Source organism: Podarcis melisellensis, assembly GCF_964234715.1.
Source record: "Podarcis melisellensis genome assembly, chromosome: 17".
In the NCBI taxonomy this organism is placed as follows: Eukaryota; Metazoa; Chordata; class Lepidosauria; order Squamata; family Lacertidae; genus Podarcis; species Podarcis melisellensis.
The window spans coordinates 11,117,843-11,144,017 of record NC_138534.1 but is presented as its reverse complement, the minus strand read 5'-3'; the positions used below and the strand labels follow the sequence as shown (position 1 = coordinate 11,144,017).

Genomic DNA, 26,175 nt, shown 5'->3' with positions numbered 1-26,175 from the left:
ACACAATTTCTTTTTCTCTTTTCTTTTTTAAGGACAGAAACAGTATAACTTTGGCTTTTCCCACCCCTGTGTAACAGACAGTTGGGAGCCAGACTGGATTATCCCTCTGTCTCCTATAAAGGGGATAACATACCTGTGCAAATCCGCTTCTTTGGCGTCTAAGAAGTTCACTGTGTATTTAACAGATTTGGCCATTAGAATCCTGATATCAAAGGTGTCCTTGGGAAGAGAAGCACATAAATGAAAACCTCTGGTTGGGTCAGGAAGTGGAAAACTACAAGTCTGAGCTGCTCTCCACTCACTTCCACTCCCAGACAAATGTAAAGAAGACAGACAACAGACTACTAACCTACTCTGAGGGCCAGAAGATGCTTGTGAATATTATGCCATACAACAGAACAATGCCTTTCTTCCCTGCCACCCTAAGAGGGAAGCAGAGATGAGCATCATGGTTGCCAGCCTTGCTCTGTTCCATGCAAAACAGTGGCATGAACCAAGACACACTACTCCCCCAGTGCTCAGTGCTTCCTTCAGATGGCAATATCAATTCCCTAGTGTTTACTTGCTCCATTTGAAGAAGTCAGACCTGGGATAAGTTACAGGCCACCCAATCTCACCTTTGTTTAAATGTGTCTAACAGCAAAGGCATAAAACTGATGGCTCTCTATATAAGAAAAATGCTCATGTCAAGTGTACTATGGTTTTCAAAATTAAAGTATAACAGGTGTTCAAGCCATCAAGAGGAGGCTGGAAGCTTGTGGGTTCTCATCAACTGGGCTGATTACTGGTTGTGCTACTTGTGAGCAAGTAACCAAGCTAGCACATGGTATCAGTCTCTAATGAACACACACAGGCTTTGGTGATTAGACTCCAAAAGCTGGAACCCCCCCCCCAATTTCTTCTGACAGAAGCTCCCTCAGGAAGGCTCCGAGGACTAGAGACAGCTCTCAATCACATTTCATCCTTCCCCCTCACCATGCTCCCACCATCAGAAAGAATGTCAACCTTTCCACAACATGTCGGTCCTGTATACCTGAAGGAGCGTCTCCACCCCCATCGTTCAGCCCAGACACTGAGATCAAGCGCCAAGGGCCTTCTGGCGGTTCCCTCATTGTGAGAAGTGAGGTTACAGAGAACCAGACAGAGGGCCTTCTCGGTAGCGGCGCCTGCCCTGTGGAACGCCCTCCCGTCAGATGTGAAGGAAATAAGCAGCTATCTTATCTTTAAAAGAAATCTGAAGGCAGCCCTGTTTAGGGAAGTTTTTAATATTTAATGCTGTATTGTTTTTAACACTCGATTGGGAGCTGCCCAGAGTGGCTGGGGAAACTCAGCCAGATGGGCGGGATATCAATAATAATAACAACAAACTACTACTACTACTACTACTACTACTATGATGTCAGCATTATAGGACAGACTTACCACAACAGGCTGCCTGAAATATTCATCTACTGCTGCACCCCGAAGTGCAGACAAGTCTACCCCATGGAAGGATGGCTGATACCTGCAAGACAAAACACAGCAGGCTAGGTGACTTGGGAGGGTCCGGGTATCCAAGGATGCACCAATGTGAGGTTTCAAATACCAGTCTCCTCCCAAAGAACCAATACTGGAAAGATAGCAGTTACACTGCAGAGGACCATGGAGGTTCTTCACTGCTATCTAGAAGACTAGGAAAGATGGGACTGCTAAGGTTTACCCAAACCTGAGTCTGTCTGGCACAGATCAACACTGCAGTTTGTTACATGAGCAGCTAGTTTTCTGTCAGGTAAACTGCAGCAGTTGTGGAACTGGGCTGAGAGCATTGCTTCCTAGGAAAAGTGACTTACCAAAAGTTAGCTTTTGTGAATTGTTCCATGTAGAGCTGCTCATCTGTGAATGGTGCTAAGTGGACATCCCCAATGGTTGGAAACATATTTCCTGAAATTGAATGGAAGATGGACATAGTTTATTTATTTACAGAAATATACTTATGGTCCCCTTCCAATTCTAACAAAGAAAAACCCCAAGGTGGATAACTTCAGGATATGGAAGGGGGGGAGATCTGGAAAAAAAATTAATGAACAGGTTAAAAATCAGACAGAATGGCAGCTAGGATTGATCAGGTTAAAAAGAAAAAGAAATTGGGAAGACAGTAAAATATTAACAAGTTAAAAGAGATAGGAGCAGCAGGTAAAAGTAGAGTGAGATTTACAAAACAAAACTGTCATTAATAATAAATCTGTTCTTGATTTATTTAATCAAATCTTGATTTATTTAAAGTGGCACCATGAATGCCTTCAAACCACTAATTTTCTCAACACTGCTGCACCTTGAGTCACTGCCACAAGCATTTGAAGGAAATCAACAGCACCTCAGCCAAAACCTTCCCACAGAATTGACTGAGTTCAATCCTGACCACTGCCCCACTGTCTGTTTCAAATGATGGCGGTTGTTCCTCGCGGTGCATTTATTATTCACTTTCCGCATAGCTTCTGCTCTTTAAAACTGGTTTTTATTTGATCTACTGTTTTTATGGGGAATGCTACCATTGTCAGCATCATCCTGTGGCCTCTACCAAGCTTCTGATGAACACCAGCAATGATGCCTTGCTAATTATAGAACCAATAGAGGGAGCGTCTCTATAAATCAAGGCGTGACCACTTTTAATTGTTCTACTATTATAAAGCATGACAATTTTGCAATTCCTTCCAGTAGCAAAATTGGCTGGTTGAGTGCAGATCAGCCTGGAAGCAAAATGGGGTCATCCAAGAAAAAGGCAGTGGATACAATATACCTGAGTGACTTAATTTGTAAATTTAACAAAAATATATTTTTTAAGTCAAAATGAACAACAAGCACCTGTGAGCCTCTGGGACCAATGGCTTAGAGGTAAGAAAATAGTAACTCATTATCTGAAGAGTGAACTTCCAGATTTGCACTGCACAGCAATAAGACCTCCTGTCTTTGTTGCTTTTTAGGGAGCAGGGTGGAAGGACCATGACTATGTAAATAACCTGGATTTTACCATTTTGAACTAGAAATGGGGCAGGCTGAGTGTTTATCAATGCAGTCTATGACTGAGAGCAGTTATGGTGCCCACCACAAAAAAGAGGGGAGAAAATGGCTGGTGGATTGGAAACATCTGAAACACAGAATGTTAGGATGTCAACCGAGTAAAATGGGAGAAAAATGGAAGGCAGAGGAAAGAGAGAGGAAACTGGCCTGCTGAAGCTCACTGGACAGAGGTAGCGTTGGGAGCAGGGGGCACCCATTGGTGCCATTCGGTTAATGGAACTCTTCTCCCTGTCTATATGGGGACATTTAGGAAGGAAGGAAGGAAGGAAGGAAGGAAGGAAGGAAGGAAGGAAGGAAGGAAGGAAGGAAGGAAGGAAGGAAGGGAGGGAGGGAGGAAGGGAGGGAGGGAGGGAGGGAGGGAGAAAGCCTTTTCCCTTTCACTCTCTCCAGAGCCACTGCCACCCCAGCTAATACAACTCAGATGCTCAGGTTTAGAACAGGAAGCTAGCCATGAACCTAACCCCTCCCTCTATAGTGCTACAGAGAACCAACACTAGGAGGCTCCTACTTAAGGCTGGCTGGACCCTGAACTGCAGTGTTTGAGGGCAGGGGTGGGCAGAAGATCGCTGGGTGATTTGCAATGCATTCCTGACTCCCAGCTGTTTTACCTTACCAGTGGCCAAAATGAAGAACACTAAACTGGAGTAACTTTCGTGCTAAATTAGCTAAATTACCGAGAGGTCAGTTTAGTTCAGGTATTGGAGAGGGGGGTGGTTCTGTTTTTGTTTGTTACTAGGTTACATATTTTTGTGTTTTTATACTCTAAGCCTCCCTGTGATCCTCAGATGAAGGGTAGTATAGAAATTTAAATAATAATAATAATTAATAAAAATACTGAAAACGAATTCCCAGGATCTGAATGTGCTCAGATGAATCTTGTTGTTCAATTCTAACAGCATGTCTTTTGTATGTAGCTCGAATGGACAAATTTTGGGAATCAAGTAAAAAACCCACAAAGTAGATCTGTCAAACCCGAAGTCTGCCCACGCTTGATCTAGGGCAGTGGTTCCCAATTGTGGATTCCTCGTTTTACAAAAGCCAAGTTTTTGAAAATTCTCCTATCTCTATGGTAGTTTTTGTTTTGTGAATGGTGCCACGGACTCCCTGGGTGGGTTACACAGACCCCCTGGTGTCCATGGCAGGGACCACTAATTGGGAACAACTGCTCTAGGGCACATATGGGAAACCCATGCAGAGTGCAGCCCACAGGCTCCCTCTTCACTGCCCAGCAGTTGACTCGTGCCAAAGAGCACTTTGCTCAGCATGCTGCTTTGCGTGTAAGTCAGGGGGGGGCACACAATAGGAATGCTGAAATCGCCTTGCACACTGCACTCCTGCTCCACTGGCCAGCTGCTTGAGGAAGCACACCAAAGGGAAAACTCCTCAAACAATGGGATCTCAACATGCTGGGAGGAAAGGTTTAAACCTCTCTCCTCTCACCCTGATGCTCTGAGAATAGGGGGAGGGAAAGGGGAGAGAGAGTGCACAAGAGAAGGGAAAGCTGTGCCTGCTTTAGGGAAGATTGGATCCAAGCCCCCCTTATCACTGGCTCCAGCCCCGCATTCCACATGGCCCTCAGGATCAAAAAAGGGAAGAGTAATAGGCTGCAACACCTTATTGCAGTAGCACCTTAAAGACCAACTAAGTTAGTTCTTGGTATGAGCTTTCGTGTGCATGCACACTTCTTCAGATACACTGAAACAGAACTCTTCTGTTTCAGTGTATCTGAAGAAGTGTGCATGCACATGAAAGCTCATACCAAGAACTAACTTAGTTGGTCTTTAAGGTGCTACTGGAAGGATTTTTTTTTGTTTTGACTATGGCAGACCAACACGGCTACCTATCTGTAACTGGAACCTTATTGCAGGTCCCACGAGTTCCTTGTAGGATTGATTTATGATATGTCTTTTTTGGGGGGGGGTCTTTTTTTAGCTCAGGTGTACAAGTTAGTTGAATGTTTAAAACACCAGATGTAAAAAAGTGAGTTTGAGCAGTTTAAGAATTTAGATGCGAAGGCCCTTTGCTTCTGGCTACTTAGATGTTGTCATTTTTGGAAGTTGAAAGAATTCCCAAAATGCATGTTTACGTTGCTAGGGGGTGCCTTTGCTGGTTTCGGAAAATCCATTGTGTAAGATCAAGCTTGCTAAGTTAAAACGTTTCCATTTTACTCAATGGAGAGAGAATTGTGGGCGACTTACCTAGTGAACGCTCCGTTGTGCTACTGAGGCCTGCTTGGGGAGGGAAGAGCTGCATCGGCATGGTGGAGCCTGCCGGTTGCTTCCCTTTAGTCTGGTGGGGCAAAGTGGAGGAAATTGGGCTTGGCGGATGTGTGCCGTTAGGCATCATCCACACCAAATTCCTCTTCCTCAAGATGGATTGGGGTTGGGGGGGGGAACTCCCTCCCCCCACAAGCACACACTCCCACCCATATACACACACGCGGTAGAGAAGTTTCAGGTCTCATTGTGCACCTTGCTGTACTCCCTGCAGTCCACGAAAGCCAATCCACTACATTACAGTAAGGGTAGGGCTTCAATATCCCTCCACCCTGCAATGCACGGGACTGGATGCACACTATGATGTCGGAACTTTAAAAAGCTTAGAAATTACAACAAAGGATCAAGTTTTCGTAAGATAAGCTTTGCAAGGGACCGGTTGTGAAAATGAAGGGATTTGAGGCTTTGCATGCAAATTTTATTTTTGCTGATTTCTGTCCTGCCCTTAAACAACTACGGTATGTATCTTATTAAATACTGACTTAACACCACTGTCGCCAGATTCACCGCTGCCCCAGCCTGCAAAACAAGTGAATCAGGGCTGAAAGACTAACAGAAAAGACTGGAGTGCATGAAGCCTATGCTGTAAGTGAGCACCACATGCAAGATGACAGAACATGTTTAGGGCTTACAAACCGCAGAAATTGAGGCAGGTGCATTAACCTGCCAGTTTTCATGCTTTCTGCTGCATGGGTGAATTTGGAACAGCTTTCTCTTAAACCAAAGGCTTTTTGATCAGAGCCCCTATTATAAACACTGGCATACAGAAGCTTCGCATGGCTTCCTAATCCTTCACTCTCTGGCCCACCTCTACTTTATACTAGCATCAAAAGGTGAGTGAACCCCTGTTTAAAACCATGAACAGGAAACCAGGTCGCCCCCAACTCTTCCTTCACCAGCATCTAAGGCAGACAGAGGAGAGTCACATTGAGCAAAATAGAGTAGGGTCACCTCCTGCAGCCTGCAAGATTATTGCCGTATAAAATGCACTCCCCTCATATTAAAATATTATTCTGCAGGTACTTGAAGCACCACTTACTTATTGAGTAACCCAGTGCCATTTTGGCTTAGTGTGCCAGAAGAAGCCTTGACAAAAGCTCTTCTGCCCACCCAAACCTCATCACTGCACCACCAGTGCAAGAGGAAGTCACTTACCACTGGGTTTTAAATACTTCTTGGCATGCAGATAGCTCTCCAGCATACGTTCATTGAACAGCATGTACCCCATTGGCTCAGAGATAATGATGTCCACCTGTTCTGGAAGGGAGACCTCCTCTACCTTCCCAGGAATGACCACGATCCGGTCAGTGAGGTTATTACTCTTTACTAAAACCTGTTCAGGAGGAAATCATGGGAGGAAATCAGAAAGAGACCAGTCACTCACAGAAATTCCCCACCTGTTTGGTCCTTAGATATCTATTGTGAGAAAGGGATGGATACTTTTAAGGGCTTCTCTAACAGTATAGTCATACCTCGGGTTGCGCGATTTCGGGCTGCGCACCGCACCAAACCCGAAAGTACCGAAACAGTTACTTCCAGGTTTCAGCGCCTGCGCAGAAGCGCTAAATTGGGCTTTGCGTATGCGCAGGAGCACCAAATCACGACCCGCACGTGCACAGACGCACAGGTTGCGAAAGCTGCGGGTTCCGAACATGCCTCCCCCACGGATCACGTTTGCAACCCAAGCGTCCGCTGTATACCAAAAACAACATTATCCCAGACAGGTAGATAAGATACTCAGGGTTGCTGCTTATGTCACTGTCAGGACTGGGGACATGGAAACAAGTTCAGCAGGTGGCTAAGCAGTTCATCTTGACCTTAAGCAATGAATTCCTCACACTGAGATGTCAGGCCAGAATCAGATGCTTTGTTGGCTCTTTTTGTCATCTGCTCTCTGCTGGACTGGTAGCAGCTGCAGTACAATCTTTTGGACCAGCAGCGGAGGTGGTGCTGCAGTTCCAGACAGCTGCCACAGCGTGCAGTGTTAGAAACTGAGATATGAAAGCTAGGAGCTAAATGGCACCTTAAACCTAGGTTATGGGTGCAGCAACAGAATGTCTAGGCACACTTTTAAATAACAAGAATACTAAGCTGAAAATGAATGAACTGCAGCTAAAATATTATGTTCACTTTTCATATGCTCTAGTGCCCATCCCCCTAATATTCTTAAGAGGGTCTCTTCTCTAGTCTACAGGGAGTAGTTGGAAGTGGGGAGGCAGGAAAAGGTCCTCCTTTCCTTCCACTCTGCAGTTTTACTCTGAAATCTTAGGCAAGGTACTGCAACCAGAGCTCAGAAACTGCTCGCACTAATGAAATTCCCTGTCGCAAAATGCGCCTAGAACAATCGGAGTTTAAAACACTGACAGCATGTACAGGGCACCTGGGACCCCATGATAAGAGTCCCCAGTTTCAGACACCTGGTGTCTTACAGATATGTTTTATACTTGGGTAGAGATATCCCGATACAAAAAACATATAACAACAACAACAACAATAATTTATTTATACTCCGCCCATCTGGCTGGGCTTCCCCAGCCACTCTGGGCGGCTTCCAAAAAAATATTAAAATACTATAATACATCAAACATTAAAAGCTTCCCTAAACAGGGCTGCCTTCAGATGTCTTCTAAAAGTCTGGTAGTTGTTCTCTTTGACATCTGGTGGGAGGGCGTTCCACAGGGTGGGTGCCACTACCGAGAAGGCCCTCTGCCTGGTTCCCTGTAACTTGGCTTCTCGCAGTGAGGGAACTGCCAGAAGACCCTCGGCACTGAACCTCAGTGTCCGGGTAGAACAATGGGGGTGGAGACGCTCCTTCAGATATACTGGACCAAGGCCGTTTAGGGCTTTAAAGGTCAACACCAACACTTTGAATTGTGCTCGGAAACGTACCAGGAGCCAATGTAGGTCTTTCAAGACTGGTGTTATGTGGTCTCTGCGGCCGCTCCCAGTCACCAGTCTAGCTGCCGCGTTCTGGATTAGTTGTAGTTTCCGGGTCACCTTCAAAGGTAGCCCCATGTATGTAGTATCTGTGGGCTCATCCACACTTTCTTTTGTCCAGGATTTAAAGCTCTGTATCCAAGCGTGTGCTCTTTGGCCCCAGTACTTTCCCTGGGAAAACCCATGTTTTACTGCTGCATCGGAGCAAATGGCAATCAGATTTTTCGTTTCAGACAAAATGCAGGCTTTCCTAGGGAAAGTGCCAGGACAAAAAAACAACACACCAATGCTCGGATATGGAGCTTTATAGCGCCACCTGTGCCTGGAGCAAAAGGAAGTCTGAATCAGCCCTCAGATGAAGGATGCGCATATGAACAATTTGCCATTTTCTCCTTTAAATAAAAGCAAAAAGTAGAACCATATAACTGTAGATTTAAGGGACCCTGAGGGTCATTTAATCCAACCCCCTGTGATGCAGGAATCTTTTGCCCAACGTTGGGCTTCAATCTCGTGGGATTAAGAGCCTCATGCTCTACCAACTGAGCTATCCCTTCAGTGCATCAGAAGGGATGCAGGTTCCTGCCATGTGTGCAAAATACAAGGAGCATTCCTAAATGCTAAAATAGTTCAAAATAACTCTGTTGAGCAGCCTAAAGGGATCCCGAGTATCTTCCTTGGAACAGAATGTAACATTTGCCACCCGCCCTGTGGAATGCCCTCCCACCAGGTGTCAAAGAGAAAAACAACTACCAGACTTTTAGAAGCGTCTCCACCTCTATCGTTCTGCCCAGACACTGAGGTTCAGTGCCGAGGGTCTTCTGGCGGTTCCCTCACTGCGAGAAGCCAAGTTACAGGGAACCAGGCAGAGGGCCTTCTCGGTAGTGGCACCCACCCTGTGGAACGCCCTCCCACCACATATTAAAGAGAAAAACAACTACCAGACTTTAATAATAATAATAATAATAATAATAATTATAATTATAATTTATTATTTGTACCCCGCCCATCTGTGGGCAGCTTCCACAGAAACCAAAAAACACTAAAATATTACACATTAAAAACTTCCCTGAACAGGGCTGCCTTAAGATGTCTTCTGAATGTCAGGTAGTTGTTTATCGCTTTGACATCTGATGGGAGGGTGTTCCACAGGGCAGGCGCCACTACCGAGAAGGCCCTCTGCCTGGTTTTAGAAGACATCTGAAGGCAGCCCTGTTTAGGGAAGCTTTTAATGTTTAATAGACTATTGTATTTTAATATTCTGTTGGAAGTCACCCAGAGTGGCTGGGGAAACCCAGCCAGATGGGCAGGGTATTATTATTATTATTATTATTATTATTATTATTTGCAAACTTGCAGCAAGGATTAAAATGGCTATGGGGAAGTAATGAATTAGAGGCCCACCAGCATTTTAGACATGTGCAGAATCAGCCTCATTTGGGTTTAGCCCCATTCTGATGAAACATCACTTCGAATGCTAAATCAGAAATAACAATCCCACCTTCACAAAATGGCTGTAGAGAAAATTTGGAAACGTGGAAAATTTGGAAATGCGTCCCCAAAACTCAGTACTATAAACACGGGACGTTCCCTACAATATATTCACAACCAGACTGTGAAGTAGGTTAGGCTGTTCCAAAGTGAATTTCATACGTGTGCTCAAAAACCTTCCTCTGGACTTCTCCCCATCTTGACCTTCGAGATAATCCGAGAAAGATCGTCACACAAAATGCACACAAGCCGGAGGAGCGAAGAGCATGGGAAGTCAAACAAAGATTTATGATTTGGCTTAATATGATTTGGCTTAATATTTGGACTGTTGGATTATTTTATAATTCAGAATGTTTTTAATGTGGCCATTATTGGATTGTTAATTTGGAAAACTTAATAAATATTATTTAAAATAAATAAATAAAATGCACACAAGCAAACTGATTGTATGGGGGGAAAGATTATTAATTCCACCCTTGCACTGAAGCCTGGTTTCTTCTCAATGCCTAAATCAACACCACTTTCTCTTTATAAGGATAGAGCAGCACAAGGAAGAGAAGGGAAACTGTCCTGTCAGCTGCAAAATGTCAGCGTTTGTGACCTGAGTATGGGTGGATCCCCAGAGGCTTTTCCATAAGCCTTGAAACATCACTGACCTCTGCATGTTGAGCCATTGTACTGGCTTCCACTGCATAGATTTTTCTTGCTCCGGCCTGTGCGGCGAAAAATGACAGGATGCCAGAACCACAGCCAACATCTAATACAATCTGGTGGGGAAAGTGAATAGACAAGACATATAGTCAAGTCACTAAGCATAAGCAAATTCCCCCTCCTCCCGAATGACTTTGTAAATTCATTAAATATTTGTATAACAGGAAGTTAGTATGTAACACAAATTCTAACCCAACCAACTGCAAAATTCTAAAGTGTGGAATATTTCCATCTTTGAAGGAGGCAGTTCCAGTGCCCAGAGATTTTAAGTGGCAGTGTCCTCATATCAGAGAACAAGCCAGCCAGCTAGAAGCATTTAAGCATAAGACTTCATTCTATGACCTGTCCTGACCTAGTCAACATTTCTTCACTGACCCTGGAATTCCACTGCCCAGCGGTGGTGTACAGACAGAATTTCTTAGGATTCAGTTCAGGACCCTTGCCATGGGTGTCAGGCCACATCTATTTTTAAATTTAATCTTATAAACTGCTTTTCAAATGCTCACATGTTATACCACTTTTCAAATATGCGAAATAGATAACATTTATTTTGAACACAGAAGAAATGCAGCCTGGGTGTGAAACTTGCAGACATTTGGTCTTGCCTTTCACAAACTCTGGATTATTAGGAGGTGCCTGTACTGCTTGCATCACAAATACAGGATGCACTCAAAAAGTGCCAATAGGCTCCACCCCCTTACCTTGTCTTTAAAGTCACTGTGGTTCTGCAGGATTGCTCGCTGGTACGTGCCTGTTCTGACATAATCCTGCATCATATTTTGCTGCTGAGATAAGTATCCATAAAACTAAAGGGAAACAAAAAGTCTCTGCTAAAGCCGGTAAACAGTTAACTCGAAGAAAGAAGCACCTCACTCAATATAAGCATTCAGTATCCAAAATGACAACAATGCTTATGAGTAATTGCTACCAGAAGAACTCACTTCTTGCACTCACTCTCTCTCCATGCGACAGTGCTATGGAAGCCACTTGGAAATATTAAATGCACAGATATTGCCAGTGTACAAGCCCTGGTAATTTTAGTTTGCAGAACTACTCTTGACACTACACTGTCCCAGTTTCTGACAACGACCAGCACATGCATCCAGCAATCTGCACAGTTGCAATTAAGGCCCATGACCTCATGATTTTGAAAAAAGCTGTGCCCACATTTGGCCAGTTCTCTGAATGCTTTACAGCACACCGAGAATCTATGGAGGATTCCAGAAGACAAAGTTCTGCTCATCCTCCTATCATTCAGCCCTTAACATACAACTTTTGCTTTGCTTCCCAGAATTCCAAGCCTCCTCCCCAAATCCCTACCTCAACAGTTGGAAATGTTAATGAGTGAGTAGCAAACAAGCAGAGACACTCAATTAGCAGAAGTCCCTTGTTTACCAATAAGAAGCTTTAAAAATCCAACTTGCAAGAGACATACATTTGGAAATGAACACAAGGAACTTATAGTGACACACCAGAAAAAAGCATCAGCTGTTGAACTCACCCACCTACCTGAAAGTACTGCACAGCAGAAGACTCTTCTGTACGCTCACTGAACACAGACTGCTCAATGTTGTGGCCCCGACAGTTTTTCAAGATATTATAAAATGAGCAGAAGTCTAAAAGAAAAGTCAAACACGGCCTGTTTAGCATTCAAATGTCACTGTTCAGACCCAACACAGAACTTGGAGAACTGACAGGCAATACACTTTCTGGGGGATAGAGACTAGGATGGCAGCAAAAAGAGAGGGGCAATCGTCTCATATGCTGTGTTGAACTTATGTGGGCTATTAACATAGCATCTAGCCCTCTGACTGTATAAAGCTTCACAGCCTCAGCAACGAGTCAAGGCACTAGCATTGCAGATCAGACGGCTGCCCATATAAAGTGTATCTGGTGCCATCTTGAACCCAGCAAGGTTATTTTCTTCTGAAGTTGTTTTTAAGGAAGCAATCTGGAGTTTCACAGCCCCTTGAGCAGCAGACGTACATAAATCAAACACAAATCTGGTGGTACGTACCACTTGGCGTTGCGAACTGTATAAGAACGCTATTACACCCCAGTGTAATAATGAAAGACTGCTTGCCCACTCGACTGCATTCTGTCTCCTTCGACACAGAACACTTGAACACGCAAACATCGTCTTCTGTGGAGAGAAAGGAAGGAAAGAAGAAAATAGAATCAGTGGCTCCATCAAATGCTGAAACATTTGTCTCCCAAAAGATGGGACACAAGGGCAAATATCCAAATACAGTGGTACCTCAGGTTACATACGCTTCAGGTTACATACGCTTCAGGTTAAAGACTCCGCTAAACCAGAAATATTGCTTCAGGTTAAGAACTTTGCTTCAGGATGAGAACAAAAATGGGGCTCTGGCGGCGCAGCAGCAGGAGGAGGCCCCATTAGCTAAAGTGGTGCTTCAGGTTAAGAACAGTTTCAGGTTAAGTACAGACCTCCGGAACGAATTAAGTACTTAACCTGAGGTACCACTGTATCTCATTCCTCCACCACACACACCCTAAATCTGTTGCGGGGTTTCCTCTAGTCCTCTGGAGCAGATCTGTGACTTCCGCAGAACAGTGACTTCTGCAGAAGCAAGAACCTGAATTTCAAGAACTTCCTAATCTTCAGTACAGCACAGAAATGCCTCACTACCTGTAGCCATTCCCTACTGATATTCAGTAAGGTAAGTAGGCACCTGTTAGTTCACATCAACCATATTTCTAGTAGTTATTGCCCCACAGTCCCCTTTGGTGGGTCGTTTTGAAGAAAGTTCATATGCAGTCAAGATTTTTTTGGTTTGGATTATAGGAAAGCTGAACCCTAACCAGTGACAGGCTTTTGCTTCATTTACCTTTCATGCACTCAGTGCCTAGCACGTGCAAGGTTTGCAATAGCATTATTCGGTTTTCTTTGTTTTGCACATATGCTACAGTGAGGGAATTCCTCCAACCTATTCTTTTTTATCGCTTATGCTTGCATATGTCCATTCATGAGAAACTTTTCCCACATGGTAAATTATATTATCTCCCTGGCAGATGTATTGCTTAATTCTCAAGTTGTGGTTTGTCAGCAATCTTCTCTCATATTCAGCCCTCCTTAAGGTGCCAGTTAGGCAGCTAGTTAGTATTTGTGAAAGCTGTTTGAATGGAAACTGAAGGTTTAAGGTATTTGTCACATTTAGTTTTCAAATGATAGTGTATAAGGATGCTTGCAAAAGTATATGTTGTCCCAACTACCTATATTCATGATTTGCTTTTTTACATATGTTTAGCACAATGGATTCAAAGGTTATATACCCTATACAGCAACATCACAGTGGGCTCCTCTAAAAGTAGGTAGTTCTTACTCTTGCACTCTTAAAGGTAAACTTTTGAGGCTGTAAAATGTGTTCTCAATATTAATTCAGGGAAAAGATGTGCATCAGCTATGAGAAATTTTGGAGAACAGTGCCTAGCCCCCAATACTAATTCATCTTATATAAACAAGATAAAATGAATAACCCACTGTAGATTCCAAGTCAATCCAAACTCTTCCTAAGCATCTTAACAATCCATCCAGGGTGCACTGTGGGCTGAACAAGTTAATCACATGCTGGCAAAGGTTAACAAGCAGAATAATTTATTCTGTCAACAGTTTAAGTTTAACAGTTTTGGCAATACTCTGTTCAGACGCTAGTCCACTTAATCATGGCCTGAGGAAAAGCAGCCCTGGGCATCTTTTGAGTCAGGATGGCTTGTCAAAAGTAAAGGGGGAAAGGAAGGAAGAGGGTTCACCTCTGTCTTGCAGCATCTATTCAGCAGTGTTTGCATCTGCTGTGGATCATAATGTCTGAGTGTCTAAGAAATTATTTTGATGTCAAAGTGCCTTCTCCAGTAGGGCTCTCCCCAAACCCTTAAAACATATGGAGAACCTCTGTCCCAGGTAACTATCAGAAGGCTACGTCCATAACCACCAAGCATGTTGCAGAACCACAACTGAATTCACGAGGCAGCAGGAGAAAACTCAACTGTTTCAGCAAATGTTGATGTTGGTTTTAGCTAAATGTCCTGTTATTTTTATGACAGCACTCTTGTGGCAGAGCAAGCTGTCATATATGCAGTATTCAAAGAAACCTGACTAAGATTTCATAAATATATTTCAGGAACCAGTGAGAATAAATGCAATAGCTCAGCAATGTCATATAACACAAGCCCGGAATGCAGTTGAAAGCCAGTAGTCAAGGCCTACATGTCTTTTTGTGCTACTGAATCGTTGCCAATTTAGGTGCGCAACTGTGAAATTTCTATTTTGTTCTATATTCACACGTAAAACTTGAAAAGTATCAGAATTTTCCAGAAACAAGGGCTGGTAATTACTGGAAAGAACAACGTTTTTCCATGACCTGGAAAGTTCACTTGACAGGGTCTAAATATACGTTGAAACATATCATGATGCAATGCATCTTGCATTCCCTTCCTTTTGAAGACAGCTGCTTGGTTAATCTGGGGTTCACATTCAAAATGCTCAATAGTGTTCAGAACACTCCAGAATAAAAAGTGTTGTGCCTGAGTCATCAGAGACAGCACACGGCTTTCTGTCTCGCATCTTTTGCAAGGGAAATGGGTGCAGGGATCAAGATGGGTTCGTTCTTTTAAACTGGGTCTTGAGCAATGTATCAAATCCCATTCTAATATTTCAAGGCTCATCTTGAATTCAAGAGCTCAACATACTACATCATAGAAGGCCCAGAATCCTACCCTGAGTGGTTCAGAAAAGAAGGCCCTCTCCTTTTAATATGAGGTTGAATATAAGTGGTTACTCAAGTGACAAGATCAAACATAGCACACTTGCCTTAAAGAACAAGATTCCGAATGCTGGGGCTTCTAAATAATATAATCCTGGGACCACATCAATCTCTGTTATTCCTATAGTACAAAAAAAGAGTGCCTCCTGGAAATGAACATTCATTTCCTCCGTTGGAAAGGAGCACCAGGCTATGGGCACCACACACATTCACCCTCACAACCTCAGATTGCCCCACAGGCAAGCATTCAGAATACAAGCACAGAATGTCACAGAATACAAACACAGCATCCTTTTGGTAACACCAGTGCGCACTCTTGTAATTTATTTTAGTTTATCCCAAGCATCAAACTGCCCTCTTGGCTCCCGTATAATAAATGAATGAAACAACCAGTGCAAAACTGTCTGAAATTGAAGTGTAAAGACACTGTGCAATTTTTATACTAAGAGTTCGGAGAGGGACCTGACAATTTTGAGGGGTTTTTTTCCTTTTGTTTGTTTGTTTTTTATTCTAAAGCTCTGCTCATTCCCCTGGATAGATTATGGCATGTTGTCCTGGGACGAAAAGCCGAGAGGACAGGATGGAGGTGAAGAGGAAAAAAATCAAGAGTTCCACCAAGCAATCTCCCTGCAACACCAAGAGCTGCCAATTCAATGACAGGTCAGAGACAAGGCCATGAGCTCAGTTGGAGTCATTTTACTGCACAATGTAGTAAAATTAACACAATGAGGCTTGGTCTCCCTGAAGACATAAGCAGCCAGGGTAGGATATGAACAATGCCTCAGACTGAAATTGACTGGAAAGGCAAGGGTTAGCCCAAGACAGGGAGGGGATAAAAATCCCAGAGCAGTTGTGTGCCTTGCAAAGAACACAATTCAGATCCTAGAAAAGAGAGCCCTGCCTTTTCAAGATTCTGCTTTTGAAAGCTATTCAATGTAAATGTCTCTCATGCACATTAATTAAGCTGTCAAGCTGGGCCTCCAAGTTCTTTGTGAGTGATAAAAGGGGCACAGCAGATGTGCCCTGGGCTTCCATACACTGAGCACAAAAGGGCTGAATGCTTGGTGAATTCAAAAAGGCCGCCAGAGTTTGTCACATCAGAGTTGGATTCATGAGATGAGATGCTTGCCTTGCTTCCACTCCAGAGTCCAGCTTTCTTCTTCCAATACCAGGCTTATTCCAAGGGTGCAGCTTGTGTCTCACCCATCTCCCAAGATTTTATCTATGCTAAGCTCCAATGCTAGTACTGCAAAGCCAGAAAAAGGTGCTGCATTGGAAGACAGTTCTCCTTAGGTACTTTCTCTGTGTACTCCCAGCAAGTGCCAGGCTTAAATACAGAAGAGGAAAAATCAAAGACTATGTGATTGTTGTTCACAAAACAGGAGAAGCATCTGGAATAAGCATAAGCAATCCAAATACGGCCAATTTAGATTTTACATTTCCCAACGTTTAGGCTCATCTCCCTTACTGCTGTGAAACGAAATAAAATACTTTCAACTTGTATTACAATGGTAGTGGCATGCCTCAGACACATTATATTGTGGTATGCCTCAGGCACCATTTCCCCAAGCAATCCAGAGAGTTGCAAGCAGAATAGTCCATGAAACCAAAGGCTGATCCTCACCCGCTCTGTTACATCCCAATAATCCTTTCCCTAAATAAAGATTAGTGGCTAGGTGCCTCACACACCACTACACCAATCTCAGCAACCAGGAATGTGTGGATGTCACCGGAGAACCAACATGGTTGTACTTAGTTCAAAAACAATCTGTAATCATGTTCTGAATATGATTTAAGTAGGGCATATATGGAGCAAGCAAGACAGTAAGCATGTCTCTTAAGGTGGCTACTTGTCCTGGGAAAGTGGGGGGGGGCTCCTTTTTGTACGACCCACAGTTTGAGAAGCACCAAGGAATTTTAGTCCTCAAAAAAGCAGATGGTAACAGCAGTCACAAAATTAAAAGATGCCTGCTTCTTGGGAGAAAAGCGATGACAAGCCTAGACAGCATCTTAAAAAGTAGAGACATCACCTTGCCAACCAAGGTCCGTATAGCTAAAGCTATGTTTTTCCCAGTAGTGATGTATGGAAGTGAGAGCTGGACCATAAAGAAGGCTGATCGCCGAAGAATTGATGCTTTTGAATTACGATGCTGGAGGAGACTCTTGAGAGTCCCATGGCCTGCAATAAGATCAAACATCAATTCTTAAGAAAATCAGCCCTGAGTGCTCACTGGAAGGACAGATCGTGAAGTTGAGGCTCCAATACTTTGGCCACCTCATGAGAAGAGAAGACTCCCTGGAAAAGACCCTGATGTTGGGAAAGATTGAGGGCACAAGGAGAAGGGGACGACAGAGGACGAGATGGTTGGACAATGTTCTCAAAGCTACTAACATGAGTCTGCCCAAACTGCGGGAGGTAGTGGAAGACAGGAGTGCCTGGCGTGCTCTGGTCCATGGGGTCACAAAGAGTCGGAAACGACAAAACAACAACAACAACAAAATACAATAGCCATTTTAAGTGCCACAAGGCTCTTTGTGGATCTTGCTGTAAAGGTACAAAGAATACTAAATAAGGAGAAAGGGTATGTTAGTGCACACAACACTACTCTAGCCAGTGCTTTTTACATAACCTATGACTTTTACTTAAAACACTTGCAGACATTGTATTTATCCTAGATGTACAGAGGGCAGAGCCCAATCAAGGTTGTCTGTCACTAGCATATCCAACCCACCACAAATGTCAGTCACACATTCATCCCTTTCCCCATGTCACTACTCTGTACAAATGAAAAAAGGCTACGCAGAAACTTCAGCTAATATTTTGAGTGTATGCAAAATATGTCGATTTACACATGTAGAGACTTCAATCATGAAATCATTACTCTGCTACAAAACACCCATGACTTACACGCCAATGTACTGGGTTGATTCCAGTGCTGCTCGCTCTGCTCACACAACAGACTTCTGCTTGCACAACAGGACGTCTCCCTTGACCCATCTCCCCGGCAGCACCCCCTGCCCCACAGTGCACCGCCAAAATGTGTTCCAGAGGGTTGGGGGACAGGCTGGAGCAGATGGTGGGGGTATCATACTGCACAAGCATGACGTCACTCACAGAGAATTGGATATAACACGCTGCATTTAAATTGCTTTGTTTAAAAGTTAAAAGCATTAGTATTCAGTAGTTTCATTTCACAGAACAGAATTATGGGGATTTTCTACAAAGGATACTTTGCTAATGTTAATGAGTAATAGGATCAGTGCTGGGGTACTGGACAGCTGTGGTCAATTACTGCATGAAACCAAGAAAGCCCTTCTGCAGATCAGCAGGCTGCCTTTCTTTGCATCATGGTGTCGTCTGAATTTGAAAAAGCCAGAGAGGTAACTCCTTGCTCCCTAGCCCTAGATTATGGCTACACAGACATTGTCTGAGCTCCCCCAGGGTTCTAAATAAATGCCAAGAACTATGCAATCCTTTGATCAATGACATACCGGTACATTTGAACACTGTTAATAGCTTAGAATTTAATTTAATATGCATAAATCCAACAAAAAGTGAGGCATGCTTAAGCCAACTGAAAGAAATGGAATTAAGCATACCTATTTCTCCACTGGATTTCGGTCACAACTTAACTTGGGTTTTGTAGTAATACAATTCTACTAAAATAATTAACTGCATTACCTAAAGACGTAAAAAAAAACAACTGACAAGGTTTTTTATGGCCGACCATATTGCTTTCACTCTTGCTTATAGACCCTGAGATCACTACAATGAGTTAAATGGGTAGAATTCAATTATAACAGGGATTCTAACTATGAATGTATCACAACAAAAATTCCCTTACTGATAGCAGTTATGCAGTGATTACTCCACCTGACAGCGTGGTGTAGTGGATCCATGTTGTATATGGATCAAAGAGATTCAGCTTCAATTTTCTACTAGACCAAGTCATTATCTTTCAACAGGAATAGCGAAGCAAATGTATGGTGAACTGAATACATAGGAGATACCTTGAAAACTAGAAGGAAACAGAAAAGATTGATGCCTGTCTGAACATCTTCAGACATATGAGTTTAATGTGTTAGCCAAGTAAAGGAAGCAATATCCAGAGCCCAGATAGTAGGCCACAGAAGTTGGGACCAAAGTGAAATGAAATGACATGAAGCACCTTAACTATTACATTTCTATCTCATTCTATAACTGAATAGTGGATAAGGTACCGTATTTTTCATCCTATAGGGCGCTCTGGCCCATAGGACGCATCTCATTTGGGGGGGGGGGAATGAATAAAAAAAATTATTTCCCCGCCAGCCACCCCAAGCCTTGCGCACACCTGCCCGAAGCACAGGGCACCCTCCGGAGGGCTCTGCATGCTTCGGGCTGCAGGCTGCAGGCTGCCGCCCCAGGCCTCGCGCGCCCGGCGGGACCTCCCGCCAGGCACGCAAGGCTTGCGGACACTCGCCCGAAGCACGGGGAGCCCTCCGGAGGGCTGCACGTGCTTCGGGCGGCAGGCTGCCGCCCCAAACCTCCCGCCGGGCGCGCAAGGCTTGCGAACACTCACCGGCGCTGCAGGCTTCTGCCCACAAGCCTTGTGAGCCCGCGGAGACTCCCGCTTGCAGATAGCTTCCTGAAGCCTCTCGCTCTCCAGGCTTCAGCGAAAGCCTGCATTCGCCCCATAGGATGCACACACATTTCCCCTTCATTTTTGGAGGGAAAATAGTGCGTCCTATGGGGCAAAAAATACGGTACTTGATTTCTTCCCAGGTTTGGCTCCACCACTACAAGCTGAGCTGGATTCTGGCTATTGCTCCATTTACTTGGCTAACAAATATAAACACATAATACTTCAGGTTTGTGGGCTCAGAGCAGGCATTGTTTTTTAGCCTTTAGGCCAAGACCCAATACCAAGCAGAGTGTGCTCAGGGTAGGCACCAATCTTTTCTGTTTCCCTCTAATATCCATGTATATCCTCTCTTTAGCAGAAACAACATCCTCACCAATACTTAGCATTTATATGATGCTTTGGCGGAATCAAAGGATTTCACATGTTTTACCTTGCAACCCATGACGGAAACAAGATTTGCACAAGGTCTCCCATCTTCACAGTCCAGTCTGGACTCTACACTACACTAGCTCTCTAGCTCTTCCGGGTCTGCATTCTCCAACTTTGTATACTACAGCGACACATACACAAGTTCTACAACCCAGCTACATAAGATGCAAATGTGTAAGAGGTATACAGTCCCTAAAATTCCCTTCTCCTCTGAAGAACTGGTTAAGTCCTTAGTTGTGCTAGGCAACAGTGGGCCTTTATAATGCATAACATTACTTAAACAGTCCCAGTAAAGAACAACAGAATTTAGCTAAAATCTGCAGAAGCATTAAAATTGTACAGGAGTCATTGCTGTAATTCTTAAATACTAAATAGTGCACGGGCAGGGAACACACATTAGTCTAATGTCTACCCAGTCATTTAGAGCTAAACTCCAAACCAATAACGTTCACAAGGAACAATCAAGCAACCTTATGTCCCGGTCTAGTTGAAGTTCATTAGCTACATATGTGGCAAGTTATTTGGAAGGGAGTACCTGCTGGGTGTCTGCCAGGGTTTCTATTACACTTGCTTGCCTGCTGTGCTGAATTTCTACTGGAGGACTCGCTATCTTTACTTTTTTTGTAAAACTGATACAATCTGTCTTCTCAGTGTAAAATTTACATAGAGTATCTCTTGGGTGAGGGATAGAAAAGTTCAAAATTTCAGAAAAATCAGGTGGAAAATGCATGTTGAAATCATGAAGGCAGAAATCCCCCTCCCTCTATATATCAGAAAACTAACAAATCTGAGTTCCAGTTTATGTTTGAAAGCAATCGTATGTGAAGTTCTCATCATCTTGCATGCATATTGTAGTATTCAACTACCATATTGCTGAAAGAGAAATTCAGGGCTGCACCTTCATTTTTTTGAAACTCTCTGGGAGATGAATGAAAAAATATAAATTTCTGTGAAATTTAAATAGCTTATTATTCACTAATAGAAAGCTCAGCTAACAGAATACTAAAAATATGGTCACACCTTAGTTATACAAACGCTCCCTCAGCTATATGATCAATGGATACTAAGGATCTGAGTGCTGCTGGATTTCCAAGTAGCACTTAGCTTAAATAGTGAAGCAGGACTATCATCTGCATACGGTCGTAACGTATTTTGTTAGCAACTGGAAACTTTGCCTGATAACTGTCAGGCATTAGAAGAAACTTTCCAGTGATCAGATTGCACTACTAAACACCATTCCTTTCTTTTCTGAAACTACCAGGAACATGTTAAATAGACCTCTGGCCAGCTCTCACATTCCTAACTTTGCCCCATCCAACCAGAAAGGATGTGTCAAATCAATCAGCTGTCACTTTCATTCAACCCCAAACAACCAAGGAAATATGGCTGACCGGACTGAGATTCCAAAGCAATTTTTTCAGTCCTGGCTGGCCTTACCATATTTTAATCAAGGTATTGTAAGAAGCTGACCCAGTATTTCACTCATAAGGGAAATGTTTTCAAGGTATGAGAGGGGCGCCACACTTCACTATTATCACGAGCCCTGTTACTTGCCTGAATAAGGGTCACTTACTTACAAGTAAGAGCCTCTGTTTACATGTTTTGGGTGGCAGTCGGGACAGTGGCATCTCTTTTAGATTTTGCATGCAGTTGTCATGGCTGTGATGGGTCGTAGGTGCCCAATCCCTGTCAAGCCCTTTCTACTAGGTGATGCCAACGTATTATGTTTGTGCTTAGCACATCTGTAAGGGGATCAGTTTGTGTATAAAATATATACTTCTAGTCCCTGAACTACCGTCAGCAGAGTGGCCCTGAGAAAAGAGACATTGGGAACCCCTGTTTTACAGCATTATTTTGAATAGAAGCCATAATTTAGTAGGAAATACCATTTAAAGAAGATCCAATAGTTCACCTAGTATTTTTCCATTTGGTAATTAGAAAAAAAGAAAAAGAAAAAAGTAAGCGGTAGAAGGAAAACAAGAAACTTGTTAGGGCTTAGAAAGAAACCTGGAAAGAAAGAGCTGTCAATTTCCCTTCAAATCATCTGCTGAGCATCCCTTGAAATCAAAGTCACAAGAGAAAGCATAGGACGACAACATAGCGAAAACTGTTGCTTGATAAACAAGCTATAGTATCCCTTTCTCAAGATGTGGGGTTAGTAGTTTGCCCACATGCCCACCAATACACTATGGACGGAGGTCTTTCTTGGCTTTTAACATGAAGGTTTCCTTCACAACAGATTAAACCTGAGAAACTACAGGCCCAAGCATCAGGTCACTTACCCTAGAAGGGTGGTTCCCAATTAGTGGTCTGCAGACCCAACGGGTCCGTGTAACCCAAATGGGAACCACTGCTCTAGAAGAATGTTCTGAAAGCTGCTGCTTGAGAAGTGAAGTTTTGTCTCCTGGTAACCTGGAGCAGCAGCAAAGCTTAAAGAATTCACTTTTGTGACATGGTTCGAAGGTTTATATTCCATGCTCTTTCCAGTTTTTTATATTTTCTTGAGTTGTTGATGTAATTCAGATTTTTGTCATCTTTTATTCTTTTACATATTTTAATGTGTGTTTTTTAATATTTGACTGCAGCCATTCTGGAGATCTTCTTGTTGAGGAAAAGAAATAACTTGTATCTATTCACTAAGTTACCAAAAGTCCAGTCTGAGGTTTGCAAGGTGTATCTAAATGTCAGCTAGCAACTAACTTCTACAAGAGGTGAGATGGGGAAAGTATACAAGGTATACTTTCAAGAATGCTGGTAATAGGTCTGGAGGGATAATATCAAACTCTTTTCTTTTTTATGTGATACCAGAATTTGCTGGTGGACACCAAGCGCGCAAATGCACCAAACAGCAAAATGACTGTTGCTGTTTGTTTTGCATTTGTTTGCATACTTCACAGAAAAAAATCAGTAAAGCTATATTATTAAAAAGAAAATACTGGTAATGGAGGCTGCAGATTGCACAGTGTGTTTCATCATACTAAAGCCAAGCACTAGAGTCTAGCGCATTATCTTATTTCTTTGTGCTCTCTCCTGTTAGAAGACAACACCAAATCTCAGAGTTATTTGAAGTAAAGTATTGTGAGGCTTGTGTCCAATACAATGTAGGCACTAAAAATGCCTAGTTAAGGGGTCAAAAACAGGGATCAAGGCAGTGGCACTTGCAAGAGAAAGCACCCCCCCATAGCAGAAATCACTTCTGTTTTAGGCTGAACCCCTTGAGCCAGTTGCTTCTAAAATGTCACACTGCTCAGTGCTGGTAGTAGATATACCAACCAGTATACAAATTTAATTAATAATAATAACAACAACCTTCTCTGGAGTTTTAGATTCCCTTCAAACTGGATTTTGAGAAGCTGAAAAGGTTTCAGAAGACAGCTGGAAAGACCTATGTGTAGCCTAAAGAGAGGATTAAGGAGGACCCATGTTGAGTTCTCAAATGTTTTAAACAAAAGCAACAAACAATTGCTCTGCAAATTCACATCTACCAAAGAGTTTGTTACACTAGTGCATGAAAGCAGATGTCAAAATATTTTCCTCATATTTGACCGAAACTAGCAGCAATTCAGTAAAGCTGATGAACACCTAAGGGAAGTTATAGATTCTCAACCACCACACTGGATTTGTCAGAATTATACAATTCCTTCAAGATGGTGAGAATAATCTACTGAAAAAGCAATTTTGTGTGTTTGGCTGATGAGTTTTATCAGTGGTGTAAGTTTTCAAGAGGGGGAAACCCTATTCAATCTAGGGTAACTTCCCTATGCCAATTTGGGTAAGTTGCAAAAGAAAGTTTTATGATACCCCAGACAGCAACCTATTTATTGCAATTTATTTTACTTGCAATTAATAAGTAAATCTAAAAACTGAAACTGCCATGCTTGCCTAATATTGTATTTGCAATTGCATTCATTCATTGTTACTAATGACCTTATGGAGCAATCATTTTTCTACAGAAAAATAAAAGCATTAGAAAAATGCCCACCCATTGTTGGGTCTCGCCTTGTTGGACAGCCTTGCAAGAAGTGAATCTTCCAGAGTCAAGCAAAAAAGAAAGCAGGCCTTTTGAAAGACAAAAACCTATTCACTTGGCAGCATTTGCACTCCTGAGTCCCGCAACCTTCCCTAGAGAAACCTGTCTCGTGCATTAGCTTGGTGGTTTCTTGCTGTTCCCTGCTACACAAGAGAAGTATGTGGCCAGCTTCATGGGGACTTTTGTTTCAATTTCAACCAGTTAACAGGTCGATTGTCATGGAGGCCATAAACTCCTAAGCCAGCACTAAAGAGTCATCATGTATGCTGAAGTTTACCAAAATTTCCACATCACTTGTCAGACCAACTAAGCCTGAACAGGGTGCCTGTTGGGCAACAGAGTGGTCAGTTCTACTGCAGCTGTATCCCCTGACCCTGCTATTGCAGGCCCGGAACACCAAGAGCTCACTTGGTATGCAAGCTAGAAAGGATTAGAGATCATGTATACAAAATATTCTGAACCTGTCAAGCCCAGCACTGAGTTGTAGTCACCCTACTGAGGAGTCATGATGCATTGTGTTGCAACACACAGGATTGCAGTGCTTTCATTCTAATAAAGTCAGGGGCTTCTTTCCAAAGCTTCAAGTCTTTCAAGTCTTCCTGCAGTTGTCTCCGTAAGAGGCATCATCATCAAGCAAGAATGACAGCTAAAAGCACACACAGTCCACTCTGTGAGGCACTTACTGGCTAAACCTAGTAAGTGACTATGTTCTCTGCAGGTCTAAATGCAGACACTTTACTAGGGCGCCCAATTCAAGGCTGATTCTGTTGTCAATATATGCACACCCATTGGCTGCAGTCTGCTCCTTCCTTCATTGATGTGAGAACATTAAAAGCCTTTAGAATGACAGCATCTTTGGATAACTTCCATGGTAACAATTTGGTCCCCTTTTGAACCACACCCTGGGATGCGGGTGGCGCTGTGGGTTAAACCACAGAGCCTAGGACTTGCTGATCAGAAAGTCTGTGGTTCAAATCCCTGCGACGGGGTGAGCTCCCGTTGCTCGGTCCCTGCTCCTGCCCACCTAGCAGTTCAAAAGTACGTCAAAGTGCAAGTAGATAAATAGGTACCGCGCTGGCGGGAAGGTAAACGATGTTTCCGTGTGCTGCTCTGGTTCACCAGAAGTGGCTTAATCATGCTGGCCACATGACCCGGAAGCTGTACGCCGGCTCCCTCGGCCACTAAAGCGAGATGAGCGCCGCAACCCCAGAGTCGGCCACGACTGGACCTAATGGTCAGGGGTCCCTTTACCTTTAACTTATTCCAGTTTCATTGCACATTCCCATTTTCTTCCTAATACTAGGAATCCTTTCCACCAATCATTCAGAGAATGATGCACTTGATGGAAGTGTTTCTGTCCCAGAAGCTAAAAGCCGCTTGCACTACTCTGCTACGTATGACTGACTTGGGCTGCAATCTTAACTCCACTTACCTAGAAGCCCCGCTGAATTGGATAGTACTTACTTCTGAGTAGACTTGGTTCAGCATTGCATTGTTACTTGGGAACCTGGAACTACAATCCTGTACACATTAGCAGGTCCTTTTGAAGGACCTAGCTAACTAAACATACACAAAGCACAGCATTAGGGTGTCACAACTGCAGCGGAATCTGCCAGTGGTGTTGCAGAGTAGCTTAAACTGGGAGCTGCGAACTAGGAAGATCCAATTCAGATCTTATGCAGACATAAGCCCATTAGGCAACCTTTGACAACCCCAGCCTGGGATGATAAAACTGGTCTATTTTACTGAACTGGATTACTAAGATAATGAACAGAAACTTTAAAGTACTATACAGTCACTAAGTATTGTTATTACAATGGTGTAAATACTTCTGAGTA

At 43.2% G+C, this 26,175-nt stretch overlaps 1 protein-coding gene across 2 annotated transcripts in view; it reads right to left on the bottom strand.

Moving 5' to 3' along the window:
• CARM1 (coactivator associated arginine methyltransferase 1) overlaps positions 1-26,175 on the bottom strand; it is a 41,973-nt gene that overhangs the window by 13,683 nt on the left and 2,115 nt on the right. For both annotated transcript variants that reach the window (XM_081894304.1, XM_081894303.1), the window contains exons 2-9: positions 12,487-12,612; positions 11,979-12,085; positions 11,171-11,275; positions 10,415-10,525; positions 6,489-6,666; positions 1,830-1,920; positions 1,423-1,504; positions 134-219 (exon numbers count right to left, since the gene is read on the bottom strand). In XM_081894304.1, the coding sequence (XP_081750430.1) occupies positions 134-219; positions 1,423-1,504; positions 1,830-1,920; positions 6,489-6,666; positions 10,415-10,525; positions 11,171-11,275; positions 11,979-12,085; positions 12,487-12,612 (886 nt within the window). The remainder of the gene's footprint in view (positions 1-133; positions 220-1,422; positions 1,505-1,829; positions 1,921-6,488; positions 6,667-10,414; positions 10,526-11,170; positions 11,276-11,978; positions 12,086-12,486; positions 12,613-26,175) is intronic.